Source organism: Coregonus clupeaformis, chromosome 33 (assembly GCF_020615455.1).
Source record: "Coregonus clupeaformis isolate EN_2021a chromosome 33, ASM2061545v1, whole genome shotgun sequence".
Lineage (NCBI taxonomy): Eukaryota > Metazoa > Chordata > Actinopteri > Salmoniformes > Salmonidae > Coregonus > Coregonus clupeaformis.
The window spans coordinates 38,314,755-38,330,933 of record NC_059224.1 but is presented as its reverse complement, the minus strand read 5'-3'; the positions used below and the strand labels follow the sequence as shown (position 1 = coordinate 38,330,933).

The 16,179-nt window shown below is 42.5% G+C and overlaps 1 protein-coding gene across 1 annotated transcript; it reads left to right on the top strand.

Moving 5' to 3' along the window:
- Positions 1–2,614: 2,614 nt before the first annotated feature.
- On the top strand, positions 2,615–16,179 carry LOC121567161 (transmembrane protein 151B-like). Its single transcript, XM_041877096.2, has 2 exons — positions 2,615–3,170; positions 14,170–16,179. The coding sequence occupies exons 1-2, from the start codon at positions 3,081–3,083 to the stop codon at positions 15,589–15,591; spliced, it is 1,512 nt and encodes a 503-aa protein (XP_041733030.1). The 5' UTR covers positions 2,615–3,080; the 3' UTR covers positions 15,592–16,179.

Below are 16,179 nucleotides of genomic sequence, written 5' to 3'. Positions count from 1 at the left end.
GATAGGGTAAGCGCTCAGCGCTGACATGGGGGAATCCCCGAAGGGCGTGGTATGCGCTTACATTACAACCACCCACTAAACGCTGTGGTCTCCCTGGTTTTACAGGATATGTTTGACCTATGTTCCCCGTACCATGCTTTCATGTGTGTCTATTTCTAAACTAGTGTGTCACAACCGGGAGATTTACAAGTTAAGTAAATAGGGAGTTCATTTTTCAGTGAGTAGGCAAGAGGCCATTTCATAGGCCTAAAACAGACAGCCTAGCCTAATCTAATGTTGCAATATGGCGATTTAGGCTACAAGTTTTGTAGTCTATGAGTTGACCTATAAGTAAGCATTTAGAATGGGCCTATTACAAATATGGAAGTAAAACTTCAGTGGCCTATTAATATAGCCTACTTATGCTTAAATAGCACATGGCGATGTGTGAAAATTACTCCTCAGTCTTGAGGAGGGCGTTCACGTGTGTTTGTGAGGCAGAGGTCCCGATTTAGAGCCAGGTAAGGGCCGAATCGGGAGGAAGTGGTACTCGCTAAGCAAGCAGCGTGAAGTCCTTTACAGTTACTAATTGTAAACACAACTGCAGGAGTTTCAGTGCAATACTTTTTCCAGCAGAGAGCACTGGCGGCCGGTTTGAATGCAATCCCCAAATGTATTTTTCACAGTTAGCCTATGATGTTCAATACTGTATTATTCTTCTCTGATTTAGCCCAATGGACTAAAGGAGCCTAATGTTACTCCTTATAGTCCAATGACCTTACATGTTCAGTTTAGAGGCGAATTGACGCTGACAGCCAAATACTCCATCTCAACGTGAATCGATTCTCAATTGCGGTACACTTCAAGAAACATAAAGCCCTCTACTATCATATCACATCAAAATGGTTAGAGCAAGCGCCGGGCCTCTTAACAAAACTCCCCCGGCCAGAACATACTATTTTGAATAGGCGCCAAAGGTAGTTAGTGTCTATGCATGGGCTATCTCTGATTCAGCTCATGGAATCACCATAAAAAAAAAAGAAGAGGTATCATCGAATCTGTATTTTTTATAACAAAATATAAATATGTGTTACTGGGTGGATAGAGACTAGTCAAATCTGCCAAAATGCCAAACTATTAGTCTATGGGAATCAAACCTGACCGTAAATCCCCTTTCCTCTTTTTAAATTATGCCTAATATACGTTATATATTTATGGCCATGAGAGGGCAGAATCAGCCATGTTATAGCAGCCTACAGGCGATAATACAAAATGATTAGGTAAAACATGTTAATATGTTGTTGCTAGTGGTAACATTACTACAGCAACATAAAGTGCTAGTGTTACCAAGGATTACTTTAATAATATTCATATTTATGATACTAGATTTGCAGAACAGAAGCAGTAAAGTAGTCTTGGCCATAGCATGAAAATCTATTGAGCAGACTTTCTGGCATTTCAACTTGCTGTCAAGAGTAGGCTAGCTTTTGCATATTTGGCCCTGCAGCTAATGTCATTAATGTTCCATGTCCAATCCTACCTGGCCATGCTTTTTGAATGATTAGATGCTGTAAATTGATTACATCATGCTCACGTAGTCGCTGTGCCATCTAATAACATCACTCTGGGGTGAGCCATAAAACTAGCCTACTGGAAACTAATGGTAAAGGCTTGGATTTTCACTGAACAAAGAATGGTTTTCATTGAGTAGGCTATATATGGGGTCTGAAGTTATTGACACCCTTGATAAAGACTAGCAAAAATGACTGTATAAAATAAATAATTCAAATACTGAGCTATATTGTGTGCTCCAAAAAATTGAGACTTTATTTTATAGTAATACAATTGCTCAGAGGAAGAGATTTGGTTTAACAACAAGGAATACTTTTTCTTCTCAAAAAGGTAGGGGTCAAAATTATTGACACCCCTGTTTTCAATACCTTTCAATACCTCATGTTGCGAGGATAACGTCACTGAGCCTGTTTCTAAAATGTTTTATCTGTTGGAGAACTCATTGAGAGGGATCTTAGACCATACATCCATACAGAATCCTTCCAGATCCTTGATATCCTTCATTTCCTCTTCATTTAAACCACAGGTTTTCAATTGGTTACAAGTCTGGAGACTGAGATGGCAATTGTAAAATTGTGATTTTGTGGCCAAATAACCATTTCCTTGTGCTTGGGGTATATTGTCTTGCTGGAAGATCCACTTGCGGTCAAGTTTCAGCCTCCTGGCAGAGGCAACCAGGATTCTGGCTAAAATGTCCTGGTACTGGGTAAAGTTCATGATGCCGTTGACCTTAACAAGGGCCCGAGGACCAGTGGAAGCAAAATAGCCCTATAACATCAAAGATCAACCAACATATTTTACAGTAGGTTTGGGGTTCTTTTCTGCTCATGCATTCTCATTTCGACATCAAACCCACCACCGGTGTGCGTGGCCAAAGAGCTCTATTTTCATGTCATCCAACAAATGTAAACGCCTGGAGTTTGCTAAACGGGATTGGAACCGGTGCTTTGGTAAGATGACCTGAACATAGAGCTCTTTGGCCACGCACATCAGTGGTGGGTTTGGCGTTGAAATGAGAATGCAACCGCCTTCTCATCACAAGTACCTGGAGAGGATTGCAAGCACCAACATCACCAGGCGCGCTCTTATTTACATTCTGCCTGTGCCATCTCGGAGCAGGCACATGTAGCCTAGTCTACAGACTAGCCTACTTGTCTTTGTCCTACAGCCTAGTAGTGTTTTTTGTCCTAGTACACCGGGTTGGGTAACACCGCCTTAATCTATGCAAGAGTATTTCGGAAGCACCTGCATTAAGGCGCAAAGGAGCCCATTGTTTTCTACCCTGGACATATGAACCCAATACATTTCGCTTTGGATATAGGCTGCTGTAGCCATGCAGCGGCACCTAACATCAAAGATGCTGTGGGGGAGAAGATACTGCTTTAAAACGGGAGCATGATGTAGGGGTTTCCTCCGGCTATATTGGCTGGATTATGTAGCCTGTGATAGGCTTTCTGGCTGTTGCACTGTGATTTGGACCTCGGTTTTTCTAAGGTGATCCATGCCCCTGTGTTTTTGCAATTGTCAACATGTCCCCAGCATCGGCTGCAACGGCCAGTGAGAGCAGCACCACTACGGTTCCACAGGAGGACACAGAAGAGGAGAGCCCCCGCGAGGAGGTGAGAGAAGAGAAACGCTTTGTTTAGCCTATACCTTCAATTTTGCGCTTGCGGCTGTACGAGAGCTACTAGGCAAATCGTGCATTTGGCAAATGGTTCATATTCATATCATAGCTAAATCCCACGTAACCTGAGCACTAATCTGATTCTGAGATATCGGTTCAATTACCCACTTAAAATGAACGCATTATGCGCTGCATCTGCACCAATCTTGTTTTGAATACGGTGCTTAGGCTACCGTTTATCACTGTAAATTATAAATCGTATATGGTTTGGACCATATTATTAAATATGTTGTGCAGCTTGATTGTGCAAGTTTGTGTGTGTTTGCGCGTGAGCGTAGGTAAACTACGTGTGTGTGTGTGCTTGTTTTTCTCTTCCATCCAGCCACTTAAATGGTCATGTCGCAATAAAATGTTCCCTCTCCCGTGCGTATCAAAATGATTGACAGCCCCCTGTTTGAGGCGATATAATGACAGGCTACAGGCTACTCCTGTCATGGTCTTCCAAGGCAAGGGATTATGAAAGCCCTTTTAATGTTCATTTACACAACAATTTAACATTCATATTATTATTTATAATTGTTACAATCAGTCCCTCGTGTTTGCAGTGTAATTCTGAATAGGTTTACATTAGGAAACACTCAATTGTATACAAATGTTTAGCTGCTGTCTGGTTATTTTCCGAACTGCTTTGTATAGCCAGGGATTGGATGATGATTTAATAGAAGGGTTTGTTATCAGTATAGACAGGATGTGTCACTAACCATTTTAATGTGCTAGTATTCATTAGCTTACACTCAGTTCCTATTATCACACTTCTGAATTAAACCTAGGACTGAAGAATTGACATTTCCAATCAAGCAGTAGGTTTATGTCTTGAGATGTGCTAATGTTGAGTCAAACTTTTGTTTTACTCTACATTAGCCTACATTGGCCCAATTAGGACTTCTAACCATCAACGTGGAAGTTGGGCAAGCAATATCTATTCCATTAGCCCTTCTATTACACAATCGTTTTTTTTATGTAACACAGAGCCAGTCTTAACAATAGAGAAGTGTCATCTTGAAAGTAACTCAGTTGGAGGCACTAGATAGAACACACTAATAAACCATTGCTCGAAATCGTTGTTTTACAATATAGGCTATTGTAGCCTATAAAAATGTAGTGTGAATGAAAGCCTGTGAACCAAGATAAACCCTAAACGAATCAAATAGAAAGTGGGACACTGACGTATCGAACACCCTCACTTTGTACTTTATCAACACCATTTGTTGAACACACCTCTGGTGAAAATTAGATCACCTGAGAGTGTCATCATTGTGGCTGTTTGCAGCTCCTATACAGAATTCATCAGGGAGGTTTTTGTCTGTCATGCTTAATTGTGTAAATAGGCTACAAATCCGTGTTGGTCCATTTTTAGAACGATATTACATTATCTCATAATATCCATGAAGAAGGCATTATAACCACCCACACTGCATGTGAAAGAAAATCGTTTTGAATTTTTGATATCATTGGTTCATAATTCCAGCTGCCTCCACATTGATTATATTTAATTGCCTGGTGCATCTGTTTTCCTGAGCTTCACCATTTAAATATTAAAGATTCCCGCAGCTTTTTCAATCAGCTTTTCTCAAATTCATCTTAAAATATCAGAAGCAGTGACAGCAATATGCTTTCCTAATAAAAATACGAATTGCAAAAATCTCTGAAGCTGGAGACTCTTATCTCCCTCACTAACTTTAAGCATCAGTTGTCAGAGCACCTTACCGATCACTGCACCTGTACACAGCCCATCTGAAATTAGCCCACCCAACTACCTCATCCCTATATTGTTATTTATTTTGCTCTTTTGCACCCCAGTATCTCTATTTGCACATAATCTCTTGCACATCTAGCATTCCAGTGTTAATACTATTGTAATTATTTTGCACTATAGCCTATTTATTGCCTTACCTCCATAACTTGCTACATTTGCACACACTGTATATATATTTTCTGTTGTATTTTTTACTTTGTTTTTTACCCCATATGTAACTCTGTGTTGTTTTTATCGCACTGCTTTGCTTTATCTTGGCCAGGTCGCAGTTGTAAATGAGAACTTGTTCTCAACTGGCTTACCTGGTTAAATAAAGGTGAAATAAAAATAAATAAATAAAATTCATCAAGTTACTTTTAGAATAGACTCAGCAATGGCTGTACTTGCTATTCTGCTTTCCTCTAAGGTTTCCCAAACCCTTTTAAAAACTGTGTTGTTGAGGCAAGTGGTCATGGAGAATATACAATGTATTGATTTTTGCAATGCATGATATACATCAGACCAAAATAGATAATCAAACGCATAAGTCTTGCCTCAGGCACCAAGAGATGCTCAGAGCTTGAACATACACTACATGACCAAGAGTATGTGGACACCTGCTCGTCAAAAATCTCATTCCAAAATCATGGGCTTTAGTATGGAGTTGGTCCACCCTTTGCTGTTATAACAGCCTCCACTCTTCTGGGAAGGCTTTCCACTAGATGTTGGAACATTGCTGCGGGGACTTTCTTCCATTCAGCCACAAGAGTCAGCCACAAGAGTCACTCACCACCTTCCGGAGACATTTGAAACCCCACCTCTTTAAGGAATACCTGGGATAGGATAAAGTAATCCTTCTACCCCCCCTTACCCCAACCCAAACCCCCCAGAAATAAAGAAATAATAAAAATAAAAAAATTATTGTGAAGTGGTGATCCCACTGGCTATAAGGTGAATGCACCTATTTGTAAGTCGCTCTGGATAAGAGCGTCTGCTAAATGACGTAAATGGAAATGGAAATGTAAAGAGCATTAGTGAGGTTGGGCACTGATGTTGGGTGAGTAGGCTTGGCTCGCAGTCGGCGTTCCAATTCATCCCAAAGGTGTTCGATGGGGTTGAGGTCAGGGCTCTGTGCAGGCCAGTCAAGTTCTTCCACACCTATCTCGACAAACCATATCTGTATGGACCTCGATTTGTGCACGGGGGCATTGTCATGCTGAAACAGGAAAGGGCCTTCCCCAAACTGTTGCCACAAAGTTGGAAGCACAGAATCGTCTACAATGTCATTGTATGCTGTAGCGTTAAGATTTCCCTTCACTGGAAACAAGGGGCCTAGCCCGAACCATGACAAACAGCCCTAGACCTTTATTCCTCCTCCACTAAACTGGCACTATGCATTCGGGCTGGTAGCGTTCTCCTGGCATCCGTCAAACCCATATTCGTCCGTCGGACTGCCAGGTGGTGAAGCTTGATTCATCACTCCAGAGAACGCGTTTCCACTGCTCCAGAGTCCAATGGCCGCAAGCTTTACACCACTCCAGCCGACGCTTGGCATTGCATATGGTGATCTTAGGCTTGTGTGCGGCTGCTCGGCCATGGAAACCCATTTCATGAAGCTCCCGATGAACAGTTCTTGTGCTGAAGTTGCTTCCAGAGGCAGTTTGGAACTCAGTATTGAGTGTTGCAAATTAAAAGTCTTACTCAAAAGAAATGTAGTATAATATCCACTGTGTTCTAATATATTTATGGACCCTTCAAAGCTGAGATTAGATAAATATTAGATGAGTAGGCCTAGGGACACCACACCCACTACAATCAATTATTATCTCATGCCATGCTGCTTTACTGCATATTATTTTATTGTAATTTCAGAAAGAGGGCACAACAGCTCCATGCAACAGGGGCTGGAAAGTGTGTCATGTTCAATTGATTACGGTTCTTTCCGCTGCCAGTGAATAACTAATATTCCAATGCGGTATCGTTATCAGCAGAAGGGGGAAATTCAGTGATAAGCCCTCTGCCCTGTGGGGCATTTTGTTGACAGGGGACTTGGGGACCATGTCATGTGACAAGGTAGAGGGAGGATAATTATGGAGTGCTGTCAGGTTAGAGCACGGCATCCTCATGAGCTTTTCTGCTCACAACATTTTAGGGGAGGACTGTGTTGTAAAAACCTAGAATACAGTTTGGTGAAACCTGTATTTAAATCCCCCCAAATGTTGTCTATACAGTATTATCCTGTAATAGCCTATAACATGCAATATAACCATGGAAATAATTATATAAAGTTAACACAATGCCTCCTCTTCCTAGCTGTTTGCAGTGTGCTGCCCTCCTTGTGTATGCTACTGTTCAATTCGGGTCCTACTAATCACCCCAAACAAGCACAAACAACCCCAAAGACCCCCAAACAACCCCAAACAGGTATCCCAAACAACCCCAAACAACTACAAACAACCCCAAACAGGTACCCCAAACAACTTCAAACAGGTACCCCCAAACAGGTACCCCAAACAAGTACCCACAAACAACCACAAACAGGTACCGTAACCAACCTTAAACAATCCCCAAACAACCACACGCAACCCCAAACAGGTACCCCAGACAACCACAAACAGGTACCCCAGACAACCACAAACAGGTACCCCAGACAACCACAAACAGGTACCCCAAACAACCACAAACAACCCCAAACAAGTATCCCAAACAACCCCAAACAGGTACCCCAAACAAGTACCCCAAACAGGTACCCGAAACAACCTTAAACGACCCCCAAACAACGACAAACAACCCCAAACAGCGAGAACCATCCAGCCGCCTGGTCTGCAAACCTCAAAGCGCAACCACAAACAACCCCAAACAGGTACCCCAAACAACCCCACAAACAACCCCAAACAGGTGCCACAAACAACACCAAACAGGTACTCCAAACAAACCGAAAGTACGCCAAACAGGTACCCCAAACAACCTTAAACAACCCCCAAGCAACCACAAGCAACCCCAAACAGGTACCCCAAACAACCCCAAACAGGTACCCCAAACAACTACAAACAGGTATCCCAAACAACCACAAAGAAGCACAAACAACTCGAAACAGGTACCCCAAACAGGTACCCCAAACAACCCAAAACAGGTACACCAAACAAGCACAAACAACCCCAAACAGGTAACCCAAACAACCACAAACAACCTCAAACAGGTACCCCAAACAACCTTAAACAACCCCCAAACAACCACAAGCAAACCCAAACAGGTACTCCAAACAAACCCAAACAGTGAGAAACATCCAGCCGCCTGGTCTGCAAACCTCAAAGCGCAATGACAAAAAAAAAAAACAGGTACCCCAAACAGGTACCCCAAACAGGTACCCAAACAGGCCCAAAGAAGCTCAAACAACCCAAAACAGGTACCGCAAACAACCCCAAACAGGTACCCTAAACAAACCCAAACAACGAGAAGCATAAAGCTGCAGATTATGCATGCTGATGCCGCCTGGTCTGCAAACCTCAAAGCGCAACCACAAACAACAGGAACCCCAAACAAGCACAAACAACCCCAAACAACCCCAAACAAGCACAAACAACCCCAAACAGGTAACCCAAACAACCCCAAGCAGATACCCAAAACAAGCACAAACAAGCACAAACAACCCCAAACAAGCACAAACAACCCCAAACAGGTAACCCAAACAACCCCAAGCAGATACCCAAAACAAGCACAAACAAGCACAAACAACCCCAAACAGGTACCCTAAATAACCCCAAACAGGCAACCCAAACAAGCACAAACAACCCCAAACAGGTAACCCAAACAACTACAAACAACCCCAAACAGGTACCCCAAACAACCACAACAACCCCAAAGAGGGACCCTAAACAACACCAAACAACCCCAAACAGGTACCCCAAACAATCCCAAACAATGAGAAGCATCCAGCTTCAGATGCCGCCTGGTGCACACTAGCTCTGGCCCATGACATAGCTAGTAGCTCTGGTCCGCACTAGCTCTGGTCTATTATCAGCAGAAAAAAAATATCACTAAAAACAGAGATACTGTAAAAACATTTGCGTGGAGAAAAGCATGACGAATGGATGGCTTTCTCATAGAATTCTATTTAGCATTTTCGGACAAAGTAGCGCCCCTATTTACACAAATGACAAAAACATGGCACTCAATTCAGTACTTCCTAGTTCCATGTATCAAACAGTTATTTCAGTTATATTAAAAGGGACATCTGGAGAGTTCCCTACTGATTATAGACCTTTAATAAACTGGGACAATAAAATAATAACAAATCTTATAAGCAATAGAATGGCAAAAGTCTTACCAGACTTGATACATATCAATCAAACAGGGTTTATTAAAATAGACACTTACAAACAAATACAAGAACATGTTTCAGTTTAATACAATATGCAAAGAAACAAGATATAGATTTATCAATAATGGATGTTGATGCCGAAAAGGCTTTTGGCGGTCTTGAATGGCCTTTTCTATTCAAAACTTTGGAAGCTTTCAACTTTCCAGCTGAAATAATACATTTAATAAAAATATGATACAAATGTCCTAAAGCAAAAATATACACAAATAATACATTATCTGATGAAATTGCTTTAGAAAGCAGCACAAGACAGGGATGTCCCCTCTCCCCCCTCCTGTTTGCACTGGCAATTGAACCGCTTGCAGAAAGAACTGGACCCAGTATCAGTATTGGTAAACATGAATATAAACTAAACTTATTTGCAGATGATCTCCTGATATACCTGACCAATATTGAAAACTCAATGCCCCCTTTGTATATTTTCTGAATACTCCGAAATCTCAGGATATAAAATTAACGTGGAAAAAAAACAAAATAATGGTAAAAGGAAAAATAAAAAGAATAACTCATGATCTACATCAATCCTTTAAGTGGACCACAAAAAATATTAAATACTTACACTACCGATCAAAAGTTTTAGAACACCTACTCATTCAAGGGTTTTTCTTTATTTTGACTATTTTCTACATTGTAGAATAATAGTGAAGACATCAAAACCCATTAAATAACACATATGGAATCATGTAGTAACCAGAAAAGTGTTCAACAAATCAAAATATGTTTTATATTTGAGATTCTTCAAATAGCCACCCTTTGCCTTGACAGCTTTGCACACCCTTGGCATTCTCTCAACCAGCTTCACCTGGAATGCTTTTCCAACAGTCTTGAAGGAGTTCCCACACATGCTGAGCACTTGTTGGCTGCTTTTCCTTCACTCTGCGGTCCGACTCATCCCAAACCATCTCAATTTGGTTGAGGTCGGGGGATTGTGGAGGCAAGGTCATCTGATGCAGCACCTCATCACTCTCCTCTTTGTCAAATAGCCCTTACACAGCCTGGAGGTGTGTTGGGTCATTGTCCTGTTGAAAAAAAAAATGGTAGTCCCACTAAGCCCAAACCAGATGGGATGGCATATCGCTGCAGAATGCTGTGGTAGACATGCTGGTTAAGTGTGCCTTGAATTCTAAATAAATCACAGAGTGTCACCAGCAAAGAACCCCCACACCACAACACCTCCTCCTTCATGCTTTATGGTGGGAAATACACATGCGGTTTTTGCGACTGCACTTGAAGAAATGTTCAAAGTTCTTGAAATGACTGACATTCATGTCTTAGAGTAATGATGGACTGTCATTTCTCTTTGCTTATTTGAGCTGTTCTTGCCATAATATGGACTTAGTCTTTTACCAAATAGGGCTATCTTCTGTATATCTTCGGTAATACCAATTACCCCACCAAAGACATTCTTTAAAAAATATACCCGGTCATAGAATAAAAAATAAAGTTTTACATCTTCCTAAGTGTGAGGGTGGTTTTAACCTTCCAGACATGGAATTGTATCAACTCTCTACCCAAGGCTTTTACTTGTGACATATAGTTAAATGCACTAAAGGGGAACAATCAGTACATATTGAAGATGCTCATGCTCATCCCCAGAATATTTGTATGTGTCTATTTTCAAAGGATAAAGCTAAGAACATTATCAACTTCATAGTTAAGAACACTATAACAATATGGAAGAAAATGAAACTTATTCTACAAGAACCAATATCACTCCCTAAAAACACAACCCTATGGAACAATCCTTGGATAGCTTTTCAGAATTCACAGATAAATTGGTCCATGGGGAAAACTAAAGGCGTAGATACCGTAAATGACTTGGTAACAGGAAATATATTTATTTCCATGACAGAATTAAACATATATTTTGGACTGACAGTGAGGGAAAAAAAGTATTTGATCCCCTGCTGATTTTATAAGTTTGCCCACTGACAAAGAAATTATCAGTCTATAATTTTAATGGTAGTTTTATTTGAACAGTGAGAGACAGAATAAAAACAAAAAAATCCAGAAAAAAGCATGTCAGAAAATGTTATAAATTGATTTGCATTTTAATGAGGGAAATAAGTATTTGACGCCCTCTCAATCAGAAAGATTTCTGGCTCCCAGGTGTCTTTTATACAGGTAACGAGCTGAGATTAGGAGCACACTCTTAAAGGGAGTGCTCCTAATCTCAGTTTGTTACCTGTATAAAAGACACCTGTCCACAGAAGCAATTAATCAATCAAATTCCAAACTCTACACCATGGCCAAGACCAAAGAGCTCTCCAGGATGTCAGGGACAAGACTGTAGACGTACACAAGGCTGGAATGGGCTACAAGACCATCGCCAAGCAGCTTGGTGAGAAGGTGACAACAGTTGGTGCGATTATTCGCAAATGGAAGAAACACAAAATAACTGTCAATCTCCCTCGGCCTGGGGCTCCATGCAAGATCTCACCTCGTGGAGTTGCATTGATCATGAGTTCGGTGAGGAATCAGTCCAGAACTACACGGGAGGATCTTGTCAATGATCTCAAGGCAGCTGGGACCATAGTCACCAAGAAAACAATTGGTAACACACTACGCCGTGAAGGACTGAAATCCTGCAGCGCCTGCAAGGTCCCCCTGCTCAAGAAAGCACATACATGCCCGTCTGAAGTTTGCCAATGAACATCTGAATGATTCAGAGGAGAACTGGGTGAAAGTGTTGTGGTCAGATGAGACCAAAATCGAGCACTTTGGCATCAATTCAACTCGCCATGTTTGGAGAAGGAGGAATGCTGCCTATTACCCCAAGAACATCATCCCCACCATCAAACATGGAGGTGGAAACATTATGCTTTGGGGGTGTGTTTCTGCTAAGGGGACAGGACAACTTCACCGCATCAAAGGGACGATGGACGGGGCCATGTACCGTCAAATCTTGGGTGAGAACCTCCTTCCCTCAGCCAGGGCATTGAAAATGGGTCGTGGATGGGTATTCCAGCATGACAATGACCCAAAACACATGGCCAAGGCAACAAAGGAGTGGCTCAAGAAGTAAGCACATTAAGGTCCTGGAGTGGCCTAGCCAGTCTCCAGACCTTAATCCCATAGAAAATCTGTGGAGGGAGCTGAAGGTTTGAGTTGCCAAACATCAGCCTCGAAACCTTAATGACTTGGAGAAGATCTGCAAAGAGGAGTGGGACAAAATCCCTCCTGAGATGTGTGCAAACCTGGTGGCCAACTACAAGAAACGTCTGACCTCTGTGATTGCCAACAAGGGTTTTGCCACCAAGTACTAAGTCATGTTTTGCAGAGGGGTCAAATGCTTATTTCCCTCATTAAAAAGCAAATCAATTTATAACATTTTTGACATGCGTTCTTCTGGATTATTTTGTTGTTATTCTGTCTCTCACTGTTCAAATAAACCTACCATTAAAATGATAGACTGATCATTTCTTTGTCAGTGGGAAAACATACAAAATCAGCAGGGGATCAAATACGTTTTCCCCTCACTGTAGATATTTTCAAATATCACAACATTTTGATTTAAAATCTTTTGGACATCAGAGCAACCTTGAGGGAATCTTATTTGAGTCAGAAAAGGATGTTCACATGATAGGTAAGATATACCAAATCTTGCAGAGAGCATATCCAACCTATCCAATCTCTTAGAAAAAATATAAATGATTGGAACCAAGACCTAAAAAAAACTGATGTTGGCACAAGATGGAGGGAATGTTGGAGCATAACTAATGAAATTACAGTTAACGAAAATATAAACGTAATCCAGTATAAACTAATGTATAGAATGTATTTATTATACAAGAAACAAAATTCACAAATTCTACAGCACAACGGCAGAGTCACATCTTAAGTGTAAAACTAACAATGACTCAATAATCCATGCTTTCTGGGAATGCTATAAAGTTCAAAAGCTATGGGCGGAGCTAAAAAGTTGGCTGTCAGAAGTATTACAATGTAAATGTACTTTTAATCTGTCTGTCTGCATATTTCAAGACATGGCATATGGGGGTATAGTGAGATACCCAATGGGCTGATTCTCTTCTCATCACTCATCTTGAAAATATGTATACAAAAAAGTTGGAAATCAATCCGCCATCATTAACACAATGTAAAAATCAAATGATTTATTATTAAAAATATTGAAATAACATGGGCAACCGAGAAAAACGAATTGGTACAATTTAAGGCCATGTGGCAAACAATAATGCAGGCACTAGGGAAGGGGGTGTGAGCATGCGGATCTGGGCAGATGAGATGTTTGTGTGTGTATGTTTGTATCTGGTGTGGAAAAAATATATAAAAAATTTAATATTATAAATAAATAAAAAGAAATGGAAACAAAAAGATTCTTGTGAAGAGGTTGATCATGTGAAAGTTCAGATAAAGTCTGAGCTGTTCATAACAAGCAAAGACATGAGCAAGCAGCTCTTTTCTCATGCATAAGAAATGTCAAAGCACTTAGAACGCTGAATATTTCTCTAAATATATGTGTTGCAAAGAGTAGTTGCTTTTGGCTCAAAAGTTTCTATAGAGTTATTTCAAAGATAGCTATTGCTTCAAATATCCATCAATTCATCCTTCTCATCGTGCATTTGATCACTGTACTGTCATCAATTTATAACATTTTTGACATGCGTTTTTCTGGATTTTTTTGTTGTTATTCTGTCTCTCACTGTTCAAATAAACCTACCATTAAAATTATAGAATTATCATTTCTTTGTCAGTGGGCAAACGTACAAAATCAGCAGGGGATCAAATACTTTTTTCCTTCACTGTATGTTTTCCCAGACTCATTGGTATTTTCTCTCTCCGTTTCCTTCTGTGCAGCAGCGGCCCCTGAAGCGGTCCCTCAGTAAGTCCCTGTGCAGGGAGAGCCACTGGAAATGCCTGCTCCTGTCCCTGCTCATGTACGGCTGCGTGGGGGCCATGACATGGTGCCACGTGACCAGGGTGACGCGCCTTTCCTTCGACAGTGCCTACAAGGTCAAGTCAATGATGTACCACGAAAGCCCCTGCTCCAATGGCTACATCTACATCCCTGTGGCCTTCATGGTCATGCTGTACGTGGTCTACCTGGTGGAGTGCTGGCACTGCCACACCCACAACGCACTGCTGTACAAGGTGGACGTGGAGAGTGTGGGCGAGCGCATCGGGCACATGCAGCAGGCCACACCCTGCATCTGGTGGAAGGCCATCAGCTACCACTACGTGCGGCGCACGCGGCAGGTGACGCGCTACCGTAACGGCGACGCCTACACCACCATGCAAGTGTATCACCAGCGTGTCAACACACACGTGGCCGAGGCCGAGTTTGACTACGGCAACTGCGGCGTGAAGGACATCTCCAAGCAGCTGCAGGGCCTGGACAGCTTCCCCGTCACCAAGCTGAGGTTCACCAAGTGCTTTAGCTTCGCCAACGTGGAGTCGGAGAACTCCTACCTAACCCAGCGGGCCCGCTTCTTCACCGAGAACGAGGGCCTGGACGACTACATGGAGGCCCGTGAAGGCATGCACCTGAAGAATGTAGACTTTAAGGAGTACATGATTGCCTTATCAGACCCAAACCACCTGCCCTGGTACGTGTCCAACTACGTGTTCTGGGCGGCTGCCGCATTCACCTTCTCCTGGCCACTGCGCATGCTGACTGAGTACCGCACAGCCTACGTCCACTACCACGTGGAGAAGCTGTTCGGCTTCAACTATGTCCCTGTCACACCGTCCGAGGAGCGACCGTACTGCCGCCACATCCCTCGGGTCAACACCATTGACAGCACCGAGCTGGAGTGGCACATCCGCTCCAACCAGCAGCTGGTGCCCAGCTATTCCGAGGCTGTGCTCATGGACCTGGCTCAGCTCTCGTCAGGTGGCGGCGGCTATGGTAGCTACCGGCAGAACTGCGAGCGCTGCCACCGCACCATCAGCAGCTCATCCATCTTCTCACGCAGCACTCTGAGCATCTGCAACGGGACTAGCCCGCGCATCCCCTTCAGCACCAGTCGCTTCTCACTGTCGCGGCTGTACGGCTCGCGGCGCAGCTGCTTGTGGCGGAGCAGCGGGAGCCTCAACGAGACGTCGTGCCCCACCGAGAGCACGCGCTGCCTGACGCCGTCGGGCCAGCCGACTAGCGAGGAGAACCCGCCGGACTACCAGGACGCACTCTACTTCCCCGTGCTCATTGTGCACCGCAACGAGGGCTGCCTGAACCATTCACTGCACATGAACGGATCCTGCGTGGAGACCACCCTATGACCCAGTGATGGGCCTCCCACTCCCACCTTCCCATGTAGCCCAGCCCATCTCAAATGAGATGTCCTCCAGTGATATGTTCATTGTAGTAAGTAATAGACAATGTAACTATCTCAAAGTGTGTTTGAAAAAACTACATTCACAAGCATGATCAGTCTGAGACAAATGGATTTAGTGTTCTGAGAATGATGTTTGGAAGAACACACCACCACCATTCTGGACCAATCACAATGCTCTGTTCATATCAGTTTGAGTTTCTGTAACCAAAGTGTCATGTTAGCTTCCACATTATCTATAAATAGAGAAGATTAATAAGCAAGGTACACTATATATGTATATGTATTCAAGCCTTAGAGAGCAATTTGGAGATTGCAAGGAAAACCATCACACCACACAAATCATTGAGAGCAGGAAAAGTAAAAAACGATCAGACCTTTCTCCCCCGTAAATGCAGTACTGGCCATTTTTAATTATGTTGCATAAATCAAAGTAAATTCAGACAGTCTATAATTTGTTTTCCCTCTAGCTCATGGTTCTCAATTCAAACATTAAAATATAAACGCATTTGGGGTTATGGAATGGTGTATTTGT

Coding starts and splice junctions, on each gene's coding strand:
- LOC121567161 (XM_041877096.2), top strand. CDS start 3,081: ATGTCCCCAGCATCGGCTGCAACGGCCAGTGAGAGCAGCACCACTACG. Junction 3,171..14,169: donor AGGAGAGCCCCCGCGAGGAG/GTGAGAGAAGAG, acceptor CCTTCTGTGCAG/CAGCGGCCCCTGAAGCGGTC.